At 37.3% G+C, this 24,150-nt stretch overlaps 1 protein-coding gene across 7 annotated transcripts in view; it reads right to left on the reverse strand.

The window, feature by feature from the left end:
- LOC127636503 (protocadherin gamma-C5-like) overlaps positions 1 to 22,659 on the reverse strand; it is a 77,964-nt gene extending 55,305 nt beyond the window's left edge. For 2 of the 7 annotated variants that reach the window (XM_052117009.1, XM_052116998.1), the window contains exon 1: positions 20,106 to 22,659. In XM_052117009.1, coding sequence (XP_051972969.1) covers positions 20,106 to 22,562 — 2,457 coding nt within the window. In that variant the 5' untranslated portion in view covers positions 22,563 to 22,659. Of the gene's footprint in view, positions 1 to 5,391; positions 7,791 to 8,976; positions 11,440 to 14,173; positions 16,694 to 20,105 lie in introns of those variants that run through there. The other 5 variants (XM_052117018.1, XM_052117017.1, XM_052116999.1 and 2 more) reach the window with 4 other exon arrangements.
- Between the last annotated feature and the right edge of the window lie 1,491 nt (positions 22,660 to 24,150).

Raw genomic sequence — 24,150 nt, forward strand, 5'->3', positions numbered from 1 at the left:
TAAGCGCCACAAAAGCGGCCAGTTCCAGCAGCCACACTCATTTGTTCGTGTTTGGTAGTTATTGCCGGAGGCTCAAAATAATTCTACATATTAATATGATCGATGCGATAGTAAATGGCTTTAAAAAATAATTTATAAGCCTAAAATATGTTAATGTTTCGAAAACACGAACAAGCACCCTATGTAACCGTACGTATGATCCCCTGCAAAGGACTCAACCATGAACAGAGCGAGAGAGAGCATAGACAAGCTGACAAGCTGCTGCAGTGAGAAGGGATCGCTTTAGCACCGCACGGGTGAACAGCGCCACACAGCTGCACTGATTAGTTTGCAAACGCATAACTTGAATGAGATAGCCTACTTCATGATTTTGATTTCAGCTACAGGACATAATGTATTTACTAAATACTTTCTATCAAGGGTACTGCTGCTCCAATAAGACTTCCAATGATCTTAATGTCAGTTAGTAATGGCTGAAAAGTGTTTCCCCACAAAAAAAAAGTACACAAACGTCCTGAACTGCAAGTCGTGCACTTACCAGGAAATGCGTTTTTTAAAATCTGCTGTTTTTGGGAAGCAAGTATTTAAGTTTTTACCTTTTATTTTATTTTATTTTTTAATATAGGCCCTACATTTTAGCTGTTCCACCTCAAAGCCTCAAGTGCACACAATGGAATACATGTATTTTTTATTTTTATTTTGTCACTCAAAACAGCAAAGAAAACTGAAGAGTTACGTGACGTGTCGCACCACTACACACGTGTGCTGTGCGTTTTTCTTAAGGACAACAAAGAACAAGCTTTGAACTGAAATAAGCCTAAACGTGCCTCTAAACACAGAACTTACCTTTTCAATGTACAAAACGAATGATCTATATTCTTTTGTCACTGCATACACTGTAAGCCACATAATATACCAAACAAAGAATGCATGCAGGACTTTAAATAGTTGTGCACTTGCTTTGATTCATATTTAAGAATATATAATATGATACTAAATAATATAATTGAGCTTATGAGGCATTGTTTACAATTTTCACTGTAATAATAGGAACCTTTTCAAACTTTTCTTAAAGTGATAGTTAATATTTTGTCATCATTTAGACTCTGTTCCAAACTTGTGTGACTTTTTGTCTTCTCTGGAACCCAGAACAAGGTGGCAGAATGTTAGGGACTGACATCCTCAGTCACTATTCACTTTAAAAAATATTAAACAAATGGAAGTGAACGGTGACTGAGGCTAACATTTCACCTCAAAAAGCGTTGAAATGTGCTTGTAAAATCTTCACTTCGGTTCTGCTCAAGACAGCAAGTCATACACATCTAGGATGGCTTAAATGTAAGTCATGAGGGGATTTAATTTTTTGGCTGAACTAACCCTATTACATATTGAGCAAATAGATTACATCTGAATAAAATGGCTATTGGTTTATCAATCCCAGAGAAAGAATTTAAAGTCCAAAAGTGAACATGTGTGTTTTCACTACTAGAGGATTAGTATGTTAAGTTTCAAACACCTAGTTCAACATCCTCTTAAATAAGAGTCATTTTTGTAAATTACACCTTTCAAAGTAAATTTTCACAATTATCATATTTTTGTTACAGCTCTTGGGCAAACAAGTGAACATAATCAAACCACACTGACATACATTCAGGGTCAAGTATATTATGAAAGTAGATTTTGAAAGCAGATTTGTATCAAAAGGTTTAAATGTGTGCTTAGAACAATGTACACTTTTATGAAACTAAGGTTGGGGCATGTTGTCACATTTATATTTGGGCAGGTTGTCACATGTGGTAAATGTCATAAATTAATTAAATATAAAAATTACAATATTTGTTTGGTCCAAATTTTTTATAAATATTTTTGTTACCTGTTTAATTTTAGTTGTTTCATGAATTGCTTTGTTCATTAATAGTTTTATTTATTTATTTTAACTTTGCTGAAAAGTCTTCAATATCCTTCTTAATGCAGGCGTAGATTAAAAGAGAGGTATATATTTCATAGATATGTTCTACTGTGACAGCTTAGTTCATATAATGTGAAAACATGCCCTGCTATTGGAGAAAAAAGTAATTTGCTCTTACCTTTGTTGGTGAAAGGCAGGAAACAAAGGTTGGATGTGCCATAAAAACACAGAGAGAGAAAAAACAAACTTTGTCAGTATTGCCGTTACATTGTTTTAATGCGTTTACCTGACATTTACTGGTTTACCTGCTTTCAAGATTGATTCTGAATTCAAAAACACTGAAATGATGACCAATACCAATCCTATAACAAATGCTGCAATCAATTTATTCAATAATTATAATTCTTCAATATGTACAACATCAAGAAAATGAAAGAACCAATCTGATTAAAAAAAGAATAATAAAAAATCCCCTCAGTACTTCTGACTATACACTACTGCCATAATTAGTGCCTTGCATGATCATTGCCATTTTGTATACTCCACTATAATTTATTTACAGTATATACTACATAAGTATTTGCATCTCTGGGATCTTATTTAATCTGATAGCAATAACTCTGATAATGATAAACACTTCCACTGAGCACAAGAGGGAGCATGGGAGAGACAATACAAGGGTGCACAAGAAAGAGAGCACATGTACAATACTGAATCCTTGACTCAGTGCATCATCTGGTTGCAAAAAAAAAACATAAGTTGAGAAAACCTTTAGTGACAATATACCTATCATTTTAATATATAAGGTTTTTAATATTTAAGGTTTTTAACTTAAGAGGTTACCTGACACTAGGCCAAGGATTTACAGAATCCATAAAAATCCCCACTTCTCACTATCACATGGACAAGCCTTCACCCCTCTAAACAGAAAATGGAATCATCTGTTGTGACCAGGTCTGTTGTCATGGAAACGCATGATACCTAGGGATTAATGTGTGTTAGAGGAGAAAGAGAGTGTGTGTGCATGCATATCTGTAGGTGGAGTAGGTTGTGTTGAAGATGTCTGAGCATAGTGGAGAAAACAGATAAATGAAAGGATTTGAAAGCATTGCATATAAACATTATATTTCTTACATATGTAAGGACTTGCAAATATGTATGCAAGAAAATACTTAAGCCAAATCAAAAACATAAACAGGGTTTGTGGTATAAGTTTAAGCCTTTTGACAGTATTAATGTTTGCATGTGATCCAGCCCTGCCCTGGTAAGTGTACACAAGCAGGTCTGAGAAAGCAAAAACACAACAAAGAATTTCACTGCAGAGAAAAGAGCCGGTTGATGTCTTAATAAATAATCAGCCTACAAACAGCAACAATCCAAACAAAACATTTTTGCCATACTGTGTAAACATCACAGAAAGGCATAGTACAAGCTCTTTCTTGGTGTTTCCTAAAATATATATATATATATATATATATATATATATATATATATATATATATATATATATACATATGAGTATTTGATATATACACTTTAGTATTTGATAGCACCATTTGACATGGTGATTTACACACTTTAACTTAGTGAGGTAACTATTGTTGGGTGTACTGACTGGGTAAAGACAAAATAACTACTTCAGTTACTACTGCTATGGAAAAAGAAGAGCTTTGGGATGTGCAAACTTTAAAATTACAATAATGTGTAATAAACACTATATCCACACACAAAGGCCCACCACAATGGATTTTCACGATGAAAAGTATGTCTGTATCTGACGAACAGTACTTAAAATTATAGAGCAGTGACCATTTTGCTTTTATTGATTATCACATGTTGATTATATTGATGCATGTATGCAGCCACCTGTATGCTCTGTCATGGCCTGGGGCATTTCAGTTGATATAGAGGACTTGGTCAGAGTTTACACAAGGAAAATGCTGAGAAAAATAAACAGATTAATCAGGTTATCTGTAAAAAATAAAAATCAGCAGTCTTGCAGCATGGTCCCAATCCTGAACACACTGCAGACCCATATAATACACACTTGGCATGGCAAAGTGTGGCAAACTTGCAGTATTGGACTAAACCACGGCAGAGACTCGACCTCAGCATAACTAAGGCTAAGGCGTCACTTGGACAAGGAAAAGTATGGAGAAGTAAAAGCTAAAGATGAAACAACAATTATTGTAAATCCTGCAAATAAGCATAAGTTTGCACCCCCTTTTGTCTCATTAGTTTGCAAACCTCTTTCAGAATTTATAGAAATATTAGAGATCAAGGATCATATTTTTTATTTTTGTACTGCCATTTAGTCTACATATCAGATATAATTTTGTCTTGTGGGATAAAAATAAATAACAATTTACACAAATGGTCCTTTGTTCTTAACACCCTGTGTTGCATTCTTGAGCATCAATCAATGTTTGCACATTTTGTATCAAAAGCTGGATCTCAACATCATTTAGCTACTGTTGGGAAGAACTCAAAATGTGCAGAAGATGCTGGGAAAGAATGTGCAGTACTTGCAGGATTGTTCTTTAGAAAAGTGGGCAGCTTCAATGCTCAGGACAAAACAACAACTCATCACAAAAGACCCAAACAGTCATTGATCATCATGAAAGCAACACACCACATTAAGAACCACGGGGATGTACATTTTATAACTGTATCTTCTGTGTAAATGTAGTTATTATTTTGTCTTGTGTAAAATATTGAAATGTCTTTTATGACAAAAAACTTCACCGGGGCAGTACTAAATAAAAAAATAAAAAGTATTTTGGGATGATGCCTCTTGCAGATTAAAATGTATATTTGCCTATTTTTAAGATGTATGTATTTTAATTGCCAAACGTAATTCCTGTGTAATTTCTTTTACATTTTAATAAAACTTTTTTACTTTTAATTTATTAAAATATTATTCAATATTGTAATTAAATTGAAATGCATAAAGGGAGATGCAGACTTATGCAATCATCTGTACCATAGCAGTTTACCAAAGCAAATAGTTTTGTTTTTTATTCACAAAATATCAAACCTTTTACTTTTTTGTATTACATAGCCATAATTAAAAAAAATAACAATTCGGTCATTATTTACTCATCCTGAAATCAAATATGGTGGGTACATAAAAAAATCCCATTGGTTCTTATTGTGTCAATAAGAGCCACATTTGATTCAGTAGCTTAATAAATGAGAGTAAATAGCACAAAAGTGACAAACTCCTTTAGAAGACTTAGATTCTTTATTTTTTATACAAAACTGGGTAAAAGTGTAGGGGGTGGAACCTGGTTAATTGTACAAAAGCCCTGTGGTGTAATAAAAGCACATCTATATCTACTAAAATATATGTTATTTTTTATTAATATTATTGTTATTAAAGAATGTAAGGTTTCTCTACAAAGAAAGAAAGAAACTCAAAGAAAACATGCTTCAAGGAAACTTTTGCTGCTACAACAAGCACTTATAAGAGAAAGTCTCACCTCTAAAGTCAGATCATTATTCTCCTGTTCCTTCTTTTCTCTCTGAACTGTCTCCAAGTGACTCTGGCTCACCAGTGTGTTCTGACTATAGGGCCTGACAAACTTCATGTCACTCATCCTTGAGTTGGTAGTCCCGCACATTTCATAATTATACACATGCTGTAATGTGCCGTCCGCATAAACTGGTGGGTAATATGGAATTGCAGGTAGATTTGCCCCAGATTTATAAAATAACTTCTTCTGCCTCCATCTATAGATTTTCACTGAAATAATGGCAATAACTGAAACTATGAAGAGCAGTGATACTACTGCAAGAGCCAAGACTAAAAAAAAAGTCAGGTTGTCATTATATACTTTGTCATGGATTAAGTCGGTGAACTCTGACAGTACTTCAGGGAAGCTGTCGGCAACGGCCACATTAATGGTGACTACAGCTGAGCGGGAGGGCTGTCCGTTGTCTTCTACAATAACAGTCAGTTTTTGTTTCACAGCATCTTTATCAGTCAATTGTCTCACAGTTCTTATTTCTCCATTCTGCAAACCCACTTCAAATAATGCTTTTTCTGTGTTTTTCTGTAGTTTATAGGAGAGCCAGGCATTCTGTCCAGAGTCCACATCAACAGCCACCACTTTAGTGACGAGATATCCAACATCTGCAGCACGAGGCACAATCTCAGCCACCACAGAACCACCCGTCTGTACTGGATACAGAACCTGAGGAGCGTTGTCATTCTGATCTTGGATGAAGATGTCCAGAGTCACATTGGAGCACAAAGGGGGTGAGCCCCCATCTTGAACTTTAACTTGCATTTTGAATGATTTCAGCTGTTCATAATCAAAAGATTTTTCTGTATAGATCACACCAGTCTCTGAATTTATGGAAATGTAAGATGCTAGAGGTGCCCCATTCAAATCTCCATCAATAAGGAAATATGAAACCTTGGCATTTTGCCCCCAGTCCATGTCATCTGCTTTGACAGATAGAATAGTCGTAGATGGTGGGATATTCTCAACTATAAAGGCCTGATATGATTCCTTCTCAAACTGAGGTGTGTGATCATTCACATCAGATATCTCAAGGTTCAAAATCTCTTTACTGGATAGAGGAGGGCTACCTCCATCTACAGCAGTTATAGTAATATTATATTCTGCTGTTTGCTCCCTGTCTAATCCTGAGTCTGTCACTAGGTTGTAATAATTGATTAACGATGAAACAATTTTAAATGGAGAATTTATATCAATAGTACATGCAATCTTACTGTTGTAACCTGAGTCCAGATCTTGAACGTTTATCATTGCTATAACGGTTCCAGGTGCTGCATCCTCAGATACTGCACTGGAAAAAGACATTATTGTAATTTTTGGTTTGTTATCGTTTACGTCAATGACGTCAATAATTATCTCACTCGAGTCAGTCAATCCACCGTGATCTTTAGCTTTAACTTTGATAGAAAACTGTTTGTGTTTTTCATAATCTATGTCACCTATGACTCTAACCTCACCAGAGTCTGCATCGATGGAGAACAAAGCTATTACAATAGAGGTCACGTGCTCAAAATAGTACTGTATACCGTTACTTGACACGTCTGCATCGGTCGCACTTACTGTTGTCACGATTGTGCCTTTGGCAGAATTTTCAACCACTGATGTTTTGTACGATGACTGGCTAAATATGGGCGCATTGTCATTGACATCAAGAACAACTATATTCATCTGCACAGTTGCAGATCTTTGTGGTTTTCCACCATCGAATGCCGTCAGAATCAAACTATGATGTTGTTCCTTTTCTCTGTCCAACGGTGAATGAAGAACCATCTCGACGTTTTTGTGTCCACCAGCACCATTCTGAACATTGAGTTTAAAATGATCGGTAGGATGAAGTGTGTATTTCTGAAGCGTGTTCACTCCCACGTCAGGGTCTATTGCGCTCTCTAACGGAAAACGCGCACCAAGAACCGCTAATTCGCTGATTTCCTGGTTGATTTTAGATTTCGGAAAGACGGGGCTGTTGTCATTGATGTCTTGTATGTCAGCTGTAACACGATAAAGCTCCATCGGGTTTTCCAAAATAACATCAAAACTGACACTACAGGCGGATATCTCTCCACATAGTTCTTCTCTGTCTATTTTATTCGTAATAACCAGATGTCCGTTCTCCTTGTCCAGTCCAATGTGCTCACTGCTGTCCGCGGTGAACACACGCGCTTTTCCTGAAATCAGTCTCTTCGGCTCAAGCCCGAGGTCCGAGGCAATATTTCCAACAACCGAACCCACTGGCATTTCCTCAGGTATAGAATAGCGAATTTGTCCTTTCACATCAGCGGTTAATAAAGCTAACGCACATACTGTACAGAACAGCCACCAATGTAAAAAGTAATTTCTTCCCGACTCCATTTTTGATCAACAAAGACTGAGCAGAAGCATTTAAAGCAAGAAATGTCGATTTTATAGGATGTTTCAAATAAAACGCCTCTTACTGTTGGTTAAAAAACAAAACCTTGCAGATGAAACTGAAAAGTGATTTGGCGGTATGTTAGTGCAGCATCAAATGTTAGACGTCGATTTTGTCTGAAATGAACTTTGCTTTGGGTTTTGTCAAAGGGAGGGATAAAATACTGGAGTGTGCATGACTGCATAGGTTAAACAGCAGCACTTAGAGTCCAAATACAGGACTGCAGAATATTAATTCAAAATACAGTATCAAGCATTGCAACATATATTTAAAAAAATAATACACAAAACACTGTTTTCTTATCTGTAACATAGTTCCCAAATACTTGTGGAATTTAAATATGTGCATACATATCATGCTCAAATATGTGAACCATAATCACACACTCACTCACACTCACTCACACTCTCACTCTCACTCTGGCTCTCACACTCACACACACACACACACACACACACACACACACACACACACACACACACACACACACACACACACACACACACACACACGTGTATACCTATATATGTATATACATATATAGATAGATACATGGCTAAAACTTTAGTCACTAATGATATCTCTTGGATTACATTTTTAAGGCATTATAATATGATTTTGGATTACTTTTGAATTTTACTTTGAATTACTAATGTCTTAATTTTTGCTTATTTATTGTCACATGCCTCTTGAGTAGGATAAGATGTACCATTTTGACATAATGTTGCTTAAATGCATTACAGGAAACTTACTTAGTGGATCAAAATATGAGAAGTGATATGATAGTTTTTACTCACTATTTGTCTGTTTCTGGATTAAATAAAAAAGGCACATAAAATGTTCTTCCTCAAGCAATTTTGGCATTACAAATGTAATTCATGTGTGGTAAAAAAAAAATCAGACCAGTAATATTTGTGAATTAACATTAAAACAAATAAGTTGTTAAATGCAAAAGTGCATTCATGTTCATTTTTGAAGCAGAGTACAAAAGCAATTTGTGAAACTAAAACTAACTTTAATGCCTTATAATAAGTAATCAGAAAGAGTGGTGATTGCTTAACAAGTCTGAGAACCTCAAAATGTAATTATTGATTAATTTAAAACATTCAACAAGGGACATTTTAAGGTCTCACCTCCAAATTTAGGTCATTGTTCTCCCTCTCCTTTTCTCTCTGAACTGTCTCCAAGCGACTCTGGCTCACCAGTGTGTTCTGACTATAGGGCCTGACAAACTTCATGTCACTCATCCTTGAGTTGGTAGTCCCGCACATTTCATAATTATACACATGCTGTAATGTGCCGTCCGCATAAACTGGTGGGTAATATGGAATTGCAGGTAGATTTGCCCCAGATTTATAAAATAACTTTTTCTGCCTCCACCTGTAGATTTTCACAGAAATGATTGCAATAATTGAAACTATGAAGAGTAGTGATACTACTGCAAGAGCCAAGACTAAAAAAAAAGTCAGGTTGTTGTTAGTTTCTTTGTCACGTGAAAAGTTTGTGAATTCTGCAAGCATTTCAGGAAAACTGTCAGCCACAGCCACATTAATGGTGACTACAGCTGAGCGGGAGGGCTGTCCGTTGTCTTCCACAACAACAGTCAGTTTTTGTTTCACAGCATCTTTATCAGTCACTTGTCTCACAGTTCTTATTTCTCCATTCTGTAAACCAACTTCAAACAATGCTTTTTCTGTGGTTTTCTGTAGTTTATAGGAGAGCCAGGCATTCTGTCCAGAGTCCACATCAACAGCCACCACTTTAGTGACGAGATATCCAACATCTGCAGCACGAGGCACAATCTCAGCCACCACAGAACCACCCGTCTGTACTGGATACAGAACCTGAGGAGCGTTGTCATTCTGATCTTGAATAATAATTTTCATCGTCACATTATTATTAAGTGGAGGAGAGCCTCCATCTTGCGCTTTTACTTTGAAGTGGAAATCTTTAAGTTGTTCGAAGTCAAAAGAGCGCATGGCTGTAATATCTCCACTTTCAGGGTGGACTGAAACATATGATGAGACAGAGACCCCATTAACAGTGCTGTCTTCCAGAATATATGAAACACGAGCATTCTGATTCCAATCAGCGTCACTGGCTTGAACTTTAAACATTGAAAGACCAGGTGTGTTATTCTCGACAACACAGGCCTCATAGTTACTTTTCTCAAACATAGGTGCATTGTCATTCACATCTGATATCTGTAAAGAGAGAGAGGTGCTTCTGGAGAGGGCAGGTACTCCCTGATCAGTGCATGTGATACTGATGTTGTATTCAGCATCTCTCTCCCTGTCCAGTTGCTGCTCGATACGTAGGCTGATGAAATTGCTGGATGAAGATGAAAGAGCAAATGGCATGTTGTCATTTATGGAGCAATGAACCTGGCCATTCACACCAGAGTCAGCATCATCTACCTTCATCATAGCAACAACTGTGCCAAGCGTGGAGTCCTCAGACACAGAATTTGACATGGAGAGTAAGCTTATCACTGGTTTGTTATCATTGATGTCCAGCACATCAATTATTAGTTTACATGAATCAGAAAGACCCCCTTGATCTTTAGCTTGAATATCAAGCTGGTAGTGACTTGCTTTTTCAAAGTCAACCACACCGTTTAAGGTTACTTCCCCACTATGCTGATCAATAATAAGCATGTTTCTCACAGTATCTTCTGTGTTTGCAATGCAGTACGTCACCTGACCGTAAGATCCCTCGTCTGCATCAGTGGCAGTGACTGTGGTCAATTTAGACCCTTTCACAGCATTTTCAATTAACACGGCTTTATAGACTTTTTGTGTAAATACAGGGGCATTATCATTAGCGTCTAATACAGTGACATGTATTTGAACAGTGCCAGATAATTGCGGATCACCGCCGTCAATCGCTGTTAACAACAAAGTAATTACACTTTTCTTTTCTCTGTCAAGTGGACTTTGCAAAACCATCTCGACGTTTTTATCACCGCCAGCTTGATTGTGAAGTTCAAGAACAAAATTATCAGTTGGTTTAAGAGAATAGGTTTGAAGACCATTCACTCCCACGTCCGCATCAACGGCTTTCTCCAGCATGAATCTCGCACCCGTTACAGCCGACTCGCTGATCTCAAACTGAATTCGCTTTTTCTGGAAAGTAGGAGGATTATCGTTTATGTCCGTAATTTCAGCAGTAATGGTGAACAATTCCATAGGGTTTTCCAAAATCAGCTGAAGATGCAAAGCACACGGGGTCGTTTTTGCACAAAGAGATTCGCGATCCATTTTCTCTTTGATGAGCATAACGCCAGTGTCTTTATTCAGACCAATGTATTCAGTACTGTCCCCGGTATGCATGCGTGCTTTTCCTGACTTAAGTCGTTGTAAATCCAACCCCAAATCCTGAGCAATATTTCCTACTATGGAGCCTTTAGCCATTTCTTCTGGAATGGAGTAACTGACCTGTCCTTGCACTGAGTGAAACCGGACGGTGAGAAACAGCACCGAGTACCATATTAAAACACCAGGCATTTTCTCAATAGCTCTTAAAAAACATAGGGGAAAAAATGTGATGATGCCAATCGTTTCAATCGGAGAAAATAAAAATGGCGCATTTGTTTCAAGAATTTCGGCAAAACGAGCGGTGAATGCAAAAGCTTTTTCTTTTCCCCCCTATAGCTGATGATATGGTGTGATGGGGCTGGGTTTAAAAACACGCTGTCTATGTGATATACGTTGACAAACAGCGGCCCTCTGAGCCAAAACCAAGCACTACAAGCAAAAAAGAAAGTATTTCTTCGCAGACATGTTTTTCAACATGTTTGAAAAAAAAAAGAAATCAAGAAAAGTGAGAGTGATGTAATTAAAAGTGAAGTTATTCTGATTGAAATGTTTTTGTTTTAGCTGAAGTCTAAAAATAATCGGACGATTCACTGTCTTGTTAAATAACGTGGAATTGTTACATTGTGGCGCTGTCCAGTGCTGAAAGCAGCCTAACTACACAATATAAATGCATTAACTTGTTTAATCCAAAAATGTTCCCAGCTAAGTGGCACATGTATTTTACTCCATGGAAAGCGCAATGAAAAAATCTATATGCCTTTTCTAAACAAAAATAATAATAATATTAATAATAATATAGTTACTGTGAGTATGAGATTTATTCGTGGTCACAATTGAAAAAGTGGGAAAATAAAGAGTATGTATGAGAGTATGTCATTTTGCTCGGTTGTTCAATAGGACTCAAACAATAAAGTAACTTATATATATATATATATATATATATATATATATATATATATATATATATATATATATATATATATATATACAAACAATTGTTTGGGAAAATGAAATTATAAACCACGAATAACTGCATGTTTATATTTACTTTCTTTGTTTTATTTACTTTAATAATACTTTAAAATCTTCCATTTTATAATGTAAGTCAATCAGTCGCCTATACAAAAACGGCGATAGTATTCTGTATTTTTCCACCGGTCACAATTGTGACCACTTAAATGTTTACTTGTCCTGTGAGCATGTTTTGCTGAGCAATGTTATTAGTAAATCAATAAAAGACCATTTAAACCTTATATGCCAACTATATGGTAGTTGTAAGTGAATCATGACAGGAGTTAATTACTTTTCTGTTTATTTGACAAAAACTTAATCTTTAGAAGAGCAGAGTGGAATTACAGGTGAAACTCGAAAAATTAGAATATCGTGCAAAAGTTCATTAATTTCAGTAATTCAACTTAAAAGGTGAAACTGATACATTATATAGACTCATTACAAGTAAAGTAAGATATTTCAAGCCTTTATTTGATATAATTTTGATGATTATGACTTACAGCTTATGAAAACCCCAAATTCAGAATCTCAGAAAATTAGAATATTGTGAAATGGTTCAGTATTGTAGGCTCAAAGTGTCATACTCTAATCAGCTAAACACCTGCAAAGGGTTCCTGAGCCTTTAAATGGTCTCTCAGTCTGGTTCAGTTGAATTCACAATCATGGGGAAGACTGCTGACCTGATAGTTGTGCAGAAAACCATCATTGACACCCTCCACAAGGAGGGAAAGCCTCAAAAGGTAATTGCAAAAGAAGTTGGATGTTTTCAAAGTGCTGTATCAAAGCACATTAATAGAAAGTTAAGTGGAAGGGAAAAGTGTGGAAGAAAAAGGTGCACAAGCAGCAGGGATGACCGTAGCCTGGAGAGGATTGTCATGAAAAGGCCATTCAAATGTGTGGGGAGCTTCACAAGGAGTGGACTGAGGCTGGAGTTACTGCATCAAGAGCCACCACACACAGACGGGTCCTGGACATGGGCTTCAAATGTCAAACGTCTTACCTGGGCTAAAGAAAAAAAGAACTGGTCTGTTGCTCAGTGGTCCAAAGTCCTCTTTTCTGATGAGAGCAAATTTTGCATCTCATTTGGAAACCAAGGTCCCAGAGTCTGGAGGAAGAATGGAGAGGCACACAATCCAAGATGCTTGAAGTCCAGTGTGAAGTTTCCACAGTCTGTGTTGGTTTGGGGAGCCATGTCATCGGCTGGTGTTGGTCCACTGTGCTTTATTAAGTCCAGAGTCAACGCAGCCGTCTACCGGGACATTTTAGAGCACTTCATGCTTCCTTCAGCAGACAAGCTTTATGGAGATGCTGACTTCATTTTCCAGCAGGACTTGGCACCTGCCCACACTGCCAAAAGTACCAAAACCTGGTTCAATGACCATGGTATTACTGTGCTTGATTGGCCAGCAAACTCGCCTGACCTGAACCCCATAGAGAATCTATGGGGCATTGTCAAGAGAAAGATGAGAGACATGAGACCAAACAATGCAGAAGAGCTGAAGGCCGCTATTGAAGCATCTTGGTCTTCCATAACACCTCAACAGTGCCACAGGCTGATAGCATCCATGCCACGCCGCATTGAGGCAAAAGGGGCCCAAACCAAGTACTGAGTACATATGCATGATTATATTTTTCAGAGGGCCGACATTTCTGTATTTAAAATCCTTTTTTTTTATTGATTTCATGTAATATTCTAATTTTCTGAGATTCTGAATTTGGGGTTTTCATAAGCTGTAAGCCATAATCATCAAAATTATATCAAATAAAGGCTTGAAATATATTACTTTGCTTGTAATGAGTCTATATAATATATTAGTTTCACCTTTTAAGTTGAATTACTGAAATTAATGAACTTTTGCACGATATTCTAATTTTTCGAGTTTCACCTTTAAATGGCTCTGGTCGTGTGAATATTTGCAACACTCGTGTAACATTTTTCACATTAAATCAAGACAATCTGCATGCACATTTTGGAGTTTCAAGTATAAAACACAGCTCTTACCGATACTGTCGAATAATCCTCTTCCAAAACATGGTTTTCCTTCATTGCGCGCTGCATAGTCTCAGTGAAACTTGGGTCCACAACTAAAACATTGTGACCACCGAGTGTAGAAAACTTACAGTCACTCTTCCTCGAGTCAGTCGTCATGCACACTTCATAATTATAGCCATGTGGAAGAGTTCCAGTAGCTCCTGTATCTGTGCAATGCGGTGCATAGTATGGAATAACCGGAAGATTGGACTGATATAAGAAGCGAGATTGTCTCCATCTGTAGATCTTAACTGATATTATAACAACCACACAAGTAATGAAAAGAAAAGAAACAGCAGCCAGTGCAAGAACTAAATAAAAAGTCAGGTTGTCGTTATATTCTTTGTCATGCGCAAAGTCGGTGAACTCTGACAGTACTTCAGGAAAACTGTCAGCCACAGCCACATTAATGGTGACTACAGCTGAGCGGGAGGGCTGTCCGTTATCTTCTACAATAACAGTCAGTTTTTGTTTTACAGCATCTTTATCAGTCACTTGCCTCACAGTTCTTATTTCTCCATTCTGCAAACCCACTTCAAACAGCGGTTTTTCTGTGGTTTTCTGTAGTTTATAGGAGAGCCAGGCATTCTGTCCAGAGTCCACATCAACAGCCACCACTTTAGTGACGAGATATCCAACATCTGCAGCACGAGGCACAATCTCAGCCACCACAGAACCACCCGTCTGTACTGGATACAGAACCTGAGGAGCGTTGTCATTCTGATCTTGGATTACAATATCCAAAGTCATGTTTGTACTGAGGGGTGGAGAGCCTCCATCTTGTGCTTTCACCCAAAGCCGAAAACTTTTCATTTGCTCATAGTCAAAACCGCGCAGTGCGTGTACCACTCCACTGTCAGCATTTACTGATATAAAAGAGGAAACATGGAGTCCACCTACTGTAGTCTCATCTAGAAGATAAGAAATTCGAGCGTTCTGGTTCCAGTCATCATCTTGAGCACTCAGAGTAAATATGGACAACCCAGGTTGATTATTTTCAGGAACGTGTGTAGAGTAAACACTCTTTTTGAACCTAGGAGGATTGTCATTGACATCTGATATTTTAAGATGAAATGTTTTCTTACTAGACAGCGCAGGAGATCCTGAATCTGTAGCTGTTATAGTGATATTATACTCTGAAACACGTTCACGATCTAGAGCAGCTTCAGTTATTAAACTGTAATAATTTCGTAATGAAGACTGGAGGTTGAATGGTGTATTTCGATCAACTGTACAATCAACGTGGCCATTGTTTCCTGCATCTAGATCTTTAACACTTAATATAGCAATAGTGGTGCCAAGAGGTGCATCCTCACTTACTGGGCTGGAAAATGACATAACACTGATAACTGGTGCATTATCATTAACATCAATTAAATCAACAATGACTTTGGCAGAGTCTCCCAAACCACCCTGGTCTTTGGCCTCGATGCCAATTTCGTACTTTTTTGCTTTTTCGTAGTCAAGCACCCCAGTTAAAGTTATAACACCAGTGCTTTCATACAACTCGAAAATCTCCCCAATTACTTTTTTGTTTGTAAAGCTGTAAGAAACTAAACTATTTACCCCACTATCTGCATCACTAGCATTGACAGTGATTATGTAAGTACCTTTAGGTGAGTTTTCTGCAATTATAGCTCTGTAAACTGATTGGTTGAATACAGGTGCATTGTCATTTACATCCAGTACAGTGATCTCTATTTTTACGTTACCGGATCTTTGCGGATTTCCTCCATCGATTGCTGTGACAATGAGAGAAAGTCGTGGATGTCGCTCTCTGTCTAGAGGTTTCTGGAGCACCATTTCAGCATTTCTGACCCCACCCGGTCCTGAATGCAGTTTTAAAATGAAATGATCATTTGCTGATATGATATAATTTTGGATACCATTCACGCCCACATCCGGATCATTTGCGCTACTCAGTATGAAACGAGCTCCAGGTGCGGCCGATTCACTTATTTCGAGATTAATTTTATCCTCAGGGAAGACTGGCGAGTTATCATTTACATCCAATATTTCTACAGTAACATGATGGAGTTCAATTGGATTATCAAGTAGTATTTCAAATGTGAAGCTGCACGGAGTGGTTTCAGTGCAAAGCTGCTCTCGGTCAATTCTCTCCTTTACGACCAAAATTCCTTTGTCTGTTTTTAGCTCGACATACTCAGCGCTGTCGCCAGACACGATACGAGCCCGACCCGAGCGCAGTCTTTGCACATCCAGACCAAGATCATGAGCAATATTTCCGATATGCGATCCTTTCTTCATTTCCTCTGGTACTGAGAAACGAATCTGTGCGCTAATGTTTGAGATAGCAAAAACAGCCATGATGAATATCCCTCTCCATATCAAAACACGATCCATTTGCTGCCTTTGCGATTGGTAAGGTAGAAGACTCGAACATAATGCAAACAAAATCATTTTAAGAAAGTGTTTATATTACAGAAGGGATAGCCTTTCACAATTAAAATATCCACACAAAAATCCAGTTCTGCTGCTTGTCATTGATTCTTCATCGGCACTCTTTGGGCTCCACCAACCATAGGCGGTGACAAATCATGAATAAGAGTTCACACACATTTCTACAAACCAACAGCGGCCCTTAGAGTTGAGAACGATGAACAACATTTAGAAACACGGAATCACTCGATTCCAAAATACATTTCTATGACCTAAAAAATGTAAACTAATGTAGGACATATCATTCAAACAGAACCTCATCAAATAGTCCTAAGTTCACTTGACAGCTATAAAATAGTAATTATAAAATTAAAAATAGATATAATCCATTATATAGAGTATATATATATATATATATATATATATATATATATATATATATATATATATATATATATATATATATATATAGTGTTTCTATTTAAAAATAGACAACTCAAATTTAGGCCAAAGAATGATGTAAAGGTCAAGAAATGTGCCACAACACTTTGTGTCAAATCTCAATACTTCGAAATCACATTAAACATAGCTTAAATATTTGAATTAATTGAACCGTTTGATTATTTTAGATCTTATAAAAAATGCTCTTCTACTGTAAGCATATAACTATGATATGATTATATTATATTATAATTATAAGTGGTATTCTTGTTTATGCTGAATTCAGTTATCTCAGGATCTTCTAAAAAGTTAAAATCTTCGGAAAGATATAAAACACCGATGTTTAAAGTCTTAACAACCGGGCATTGTTAACTTATGGCGCTGTCCAGCAAGTGGTGCTGAAATCAGTCAGACTGCACATTATTAATGTATTAAGTCCGAACATTAATAACATACTGATACTTTTGTTTAAAAGGAATGTATCAAATCATTTTCAAAGAATATCACACAGGTAGAAATGTATATGTGTCAACTATAAACACAGCTCTTACCGATACTGTCGAATATTCCTCTTCCAAAACATGATTTTCCTTCATTGCGCGCTGCATAGTCTCAGTGAAACTTGGGTCCACCACTAAAACATTGTGACCACCGAGTGTAGAAAACTTACAGTCACTCTTCCTCGAGTCAGTCGTCATGCACACTTCATAATTATAGCCATGTGGAAGAGTTCCAGTAGCTCCTGTATCTGTGCAATGCGGCGCATAGTATGGAATAACCGGAAGATTGGACTGATATAAGAAGCGAGATTGTCTCCATCTGTAGATCTTAACTGATATTATAACAACCACACAAGTAATGAAAAGAAAAGAAACAGCAGCCAGTGCAAGAACTAAATAAAAAGTCAGGTTGTCGTTATATTCTTTGTCATGCGCAAAGTCGGTGAACTCTGACAGTACTTCAGGAAAACTGTCAGCCACAGCCACATTAATGGTGACTACAGCTGAGCGGGAGGGCTGTCCGTTATCTTCTACAATAACAGTCAGTTTTTGTTTTACAGCATCTTTATCAGTCACTTGCCTCACAGTTCTTATTTCTCCATTCTGCAAACCCACTTCAAACAGCGGTTTTTCTGTGGTTTTCTGTAGTTTATAGGAGAGCCAGGCATTCTGTCCAGAGTCCACATCAACAGCCACCACTTTAGTGACGAGATATCCAACATCTGCAGCACGAGGCACAATCTCAGCCACCACAGAACCACCCGTCTGTACTGGATACAGAACCTGAGGAGCGTTGTCATTCTGATCTTGGATTACAATATCCAAAGTCATGTTTGTACTGAGGGGTGGAGAGCCTCCATCTTGTGCTTTCACCCAAAGCCGAAAACTTTTCATTTGCTCAAAGTCAAAACCGCGCAGTGCGTGTACCACTCCACTGTCAGCATTTACTGATATTTTGGCCGCACCATTTCAGCATTTCTGACCCCACCCGGTCCTGAATGCAGTTTTAAAATGAAATGATCATTTGCTGATATGATATAATTTTGGATACCATTCACGCCCACATCCGGATCATTTGCGCTACTCAGTATGAAACGAGCTCCAGGTGCGGCCGATTCACTTATTTCGAGATTAATTTTATCCTCAGGGAAGACTGGCGAGTTATCATTTACATCCAATATTTCTACAGTAACATGATGGAGTTCAATTGGATTATCAAGTAGTATTTCAAATGTGAAGCTGCACGGAGTGGTTTCAGTGCAAAGCTGCTCTCGGTCAATTCTCTCCTTTACGACCAAAATTCCTTTGTCTGTTTTTAGCTCGACATACTCAGCGCTGTCGCCAGACACGATACGAGCCCGACCCGAGCGCAGTCTTTGCACATCCAGACCAAGATCATGAGCAATATTTCCGATATGCGATCCTTTCTTCATTTCCTCTGGTACTGAGAAACGAATCTGTGCGCTAATGTTTGAGATAGCAAAAACAGCCATGATGAATATCCCTCTCCATATCAAAACACGATCCATTTGCTGCCTTTGCGATTGGTAAGGTAGAAGACTCGAACATAATGCAAACAAAATCATTTTAAGAAAGTGTTTATATTACAGAAGGGATAGCCTTTCACAATTAAAATATCCACACAAAAATCCAGTTCTGCTGCTTGTCATTGATTCTTCATCGGCACTCTTTGGGCTCCACCAACCATAGGCGGTGACAAATCATGAATAAGAGTTCACACACGTTTCTACAAACCAACAGCGGCCCTTAGAGTTGAGAACGATGAACAACATTTAGAAACACGGAATCACTCGATTCCAAAATACATTTCTATGACCTAAAAAAATGTAAACTAATGTAGGACATATCATTCAAACAGAACCTCATCAAATAGTCCTAAGTTCACTTGACAGCTATAAAATAGTAATTATAAAATTAAAAATAGATATAATCCATTATATATATATATATATATATATATATATATATATATATATATATATATATATATATATATATATATATATATATATATATATAGTGTTTCTATTTAAAAATAGACAACTCAAATTTAGGCCAAAGAATGATGTAAAGGTCAAGAAATGTGCCACAACACTTTGTGTCGAATCTCAATACTTCGAAATCACATTAAACATAGCTTAAATATTTGAATTAATTGAACCGTTTGATTATTTTAGATCTTATAAAAAATGCTCTTCTACTGTAAGCATATAACTATGATATGATTATATTATATTATAATTATAAGTGGTATTCTTGTTTATGCTGAATTCAGTTATCTCAGGATCTTCTAAAAAGTTAAAATCTTCGGAAAGATATAAAACACCGATGTTTAAAGTCTTAACAACCGGGCATTGTTAACTTATGGCGCTGTCCAGCAAGTGGTGCTGAAATCAGTCAGACTGCACATTATTAATGTATTAAGTCCGAACATTAATAACATACTGATACTTTTGTTTAAAAGGAATGTATCAAATCATTTTCAAAGAATATCACACAGGTAGAAATGTATATGTGTCAACTATAAACACAGCTCTTACCGATACTGTCGAATATTCCTCTTCCAAAACATGATTTTCCTTCATTGCGCGCTGCATAGTCTCAGTGAAACTTGGGTCCACCACTAAAACATTGTGACCACCGAGTGTAGAAAACTTACAGTCACTCTTCCTCGAGTCAGTCGTCATGCACACTTCATAATTATAGCCATGTGGAAGAGTTCCAGTAGCTCCTGTATCTGTGCAATGCGGCGCATAGTATGGAATAACCGGAAGATTGGACTGATATAAGAAGCGAGATTGTCTCCATCTGTAGATCTTAACTGATATTATAACAACCACACAAGTAATGAAAAGAAAAGAAACAGCAGCCAGTGCAAGAACTAAATAAAAAGTCAGGTTGTCGTTATATTCTTTGTCATGCGCAAAGTCGGTGAACTCTGACAGTACTTCAGGAAAACTGTCAGCCACAGCCACATTAATGGTGACTACAGCTGAGCGGGAGGGCTGTCCGTTATCTTCTACAATAACAGTCAGTTTTTGTTTTACAGCATCTTTATCAGTCACTTGCCTCACAGTTCTTATTTCTCCATTCTGCAAACCCACTTCAAACAGCGGTTTTTCTGTGGTTTTCTGTAGTTTATAGGAGAGCCAGGCATTCTGTCCAGAGTCCACATCAACAGCCACCACTTTAGTGACGAGATATCCAACATCTGCAGCACGAGGCACAATCTCAGCCACCACAGAACCACCCGTCTGTACTGGATACAGAACCTGAGGAGCGTTGTCATTCTGATCTTGAATAATAATGGTGATTAAGACTTCTGTGCTTAAAGGTGGGGAACCCCCATCCCGGGCTGTCACGTTAAAGGAAAATGATTTAAGCTGTTCAAAATCAAATGATTTAGCTGCGTGTATGGCACCAGTATCGGAATTTATAGACAAAAAGGAACTTGGCCGTGCCCCACGCATGTCTTCATCATCCTTTAGGAAATAGGACAATTGCGCATTGGGACCCCAGTCTGCGTCATTTGCTTTAACGGTCAGTATAGCCAGACCAGGAGAATTATTTTCGCTAACAAATGTTTTATATTCCTCTGAATAGAATACGGGCGGGTTGTCATTTACGTCGGAAATTTTAACAGTAACAGTTTTGTTTGCGTGGCGTGCGGGACTTCCTTGGTCGGATACTAAGATCGTTATGTTGTATTCAGCCAGACTTTCTCTATCAAGCATATCCTCGGTTATTAAACTGTAATAATCCGTGAGAGATGACTCGATTTTAAACGGTAGGCCTATGTTTTGATTTATTGAGCACTGAACAACGCCATTTTTACCAGAATCTGCGTCCTCTAGGTTAATGACAGCTACAGTTGTTCCTACTGGGGTATTTTCAGGAATGGTGTTTGAAAAGGACATGAGTTGTATGGTTGGAGAGTTGTCATTTTCATCAATAACATCTATGAACATTTTGCAAGTATCCGAGAGCCCTCCTTTGTCCCTCGCGTTAATGTTTAATTGATAACTATTTTGAGATTCATAATCTAAATGAGCAAGAAGTCTAATCTCTCCTGTATCTGGGGTTATCTCAAAAAGCTCCCTTGCTTCTTTGCTTGCAAGAGCGAAGGAAAATGAAACGTGGGCATTTATACCTTCGTCAGCATCAGCAGCGCTAACAGTGCCCACGATAGTGCCAGGAGGAGAATCTTCTCCGACTTCAGTTTTAAAAACCGACTGTTTACACACCGGGGCATTATCATTAGCATCCAGCACATTAACATTAATTTTTACAGTGCCCGATTTCTGAGGTGATCCACCATCAGTTGCAACGAGAACCAATTTGATATCATTGCGTTCCTCCCGATCCAACTCTCGCTGTAAAACCATCTCAATGTATTTGTTGCCATCGGTCTGACTATGCACCTCCAATTTAAAGCTATCGGATGGATGTAGTTTATAGCTCTGTATACCGTTTAGGCCTACATCTGTATCAATAGCGCTGTCCAAAGGAAAGCGAGCTCCTAAGACTGCATTTTCAGCTATGTTTAAATGAACATATTCTTTTGGAAATAATGGTGCATTGTCGTTTATATCTTGCACCTCAACCGTGACTCGATGCAGCTGGATGGGGTTTTCAACGATAAGATCAAAACTGAAGCTGCAAGGCGTTGTTTGTTTACAGAGCTCTTCGCGATCTATTCTTTCTTTTACTTCTAGAGTGCCTTTGTCCCTGCTCAAGTCAACATACTGTCGACCGCCCTTTGTTACAACTCGAGCTTTTCCAGATACGAGTCTACTTATCTCTATTCCCAGGTCCTTGGCGATGTTGCAAACAAATGATCCCTTTGGCATTTCCTCCGGAATGGAATATCGCGTATTGCAATAGACGACGTCCATTCCATAAAAGCAGAGAATGAAAAACACAACCTGCCATTTTGAAGGTGTAGTGGGAATCATCCATGGGGTGTGTGAACCGCTGGGTGAGAATTCAAAAGGCATCTTGAGTCTTCAAACGTAGTTCAAAATCGTGAATCCAAAATATCTGAGTGTTATGGTATTTCTATTCAAATGAAAACGCTGCATATGCCCAACCTAGAAACACGTCAATAAGGGCAGATTTCTGCGCAATGGTGGGCACTGTGGTGGGAATTGTTGTGACTTTTTGTGATCTACTGTGATGCAACTATTAGTCAACAGCGGCACTCAGAGTTCAAAAGTTGCAAATACAAGACCAGTAGCCATGATTCGGTAGTTATGGCCTAGAAATAATTAATAATAACAATACAATAATGATTTTGCATGGGGAAACTAAACTATGTATGATCTTCAAAATAAACAAGTATCAAAAGGCAAATTAAACGCTGACAATGAAAGCAAGACATTTACGTGAGCCACGAGCTATTTTAATGCAATAGGGGGAAACCGAAGACCATTTCAGCACCATCGGAATGAACAGTGCCCGGAGAAATCGACTCACAATCTCAGACTAAAACCTCAATCAGTACTTAATGTAGATTTACACAAAGTTATCATTTTAAATGAAGACAAAAGGGAAGGATATAATAGTCATTATAATAATAATAACAATAAAAATAACAATAAACAAATACAGCAAATGCAAAATCAGTCGCAGAGATTGGGATTTCTTTGGAATCTCCACTGTAGTCATCTCACTGTCCAAAACACAATAATGCAGCAAAAAATAAACCAGCCAACCAGCTCTGTGATACTCTTAATTCAAAGCGTCTTCTTAAATTGAATATCATCATCGTATAAAGATATATTAAATAAAGACAACACTGAAACAATTAAACCTGCAAGAAAAACAGTTTGATGCTAGACACATTTAATCAAATTATTCAGGCATACATTTCTTTCTTTCTTTCTTTCTTTCTTTCTTTCTTTCTTTCTTTCTTTCTTTCTTTCTTTCTTTCTTTCTTTTCTTTCTTTCATTTTTGACCATATGCCTATATCAAGGCTCAGAAAGGCCAAAAGATAAAATGAGGGAAAATAAGTGACGAAATTAAAGTAATGAAAGGAAATTTGTCAAATTGATTAGTGTGTTTGATATGTCAAACACCTGGCTGAATAATAATGTGACCAAACTATTCCAATAGTTTTGATTTGAGTCCTTGAGTTAAGATTTTCAGTATTTCAAAAATGTTTGATTGGCTGATCTTTATTTTTTTTTCCACAATAAATTGTATATTGAAACCATAGTTTTTTAATGCAAAATTATAATGCCAGGTAGAGAGAAATTGGTTTCTTTTGGGTTGGGTTTTCTCCTTTGACAAAACTTTACAGCCAGGACCAGAATAATGAAAATACAAATTTAGAAACCACAATTAATTCACTTTTTGACGGGTTAATCTCACAAAAACCTTTTCTTCCGTGTCTAAGCGATCTTTACGAGATATTTTGTGAAAATTAAGAGCTATATCCACCCAAAGTCTCTCGACTATTAACTGATCAACTCTGACCTCCTTTAATGAATCCAAATAAAGTTTCACCATATAAGGTGATGCTTTCTTGGACTCGCCGTCATTAAATTCTCTTTTTAGTTTTACGTGCTATTAATGTTTTATAT

The sequence above is a fragment of the Xyrauchen texanus genome, chromosome 44 (genome assembly GCF_025860055.1).
Source record: "Xyrauchen texanus isolate HMW12.3.18 chromosome 44, RBS_HiC_50CHRs, whole genome shotgun sequence".
Lineage (NCBI taxonomy): Eukaryota > Metazoa > Chordata > Actinopteri > Cypriniformes > Catostomidae > Xyrauchen > Xyrauchen texanus.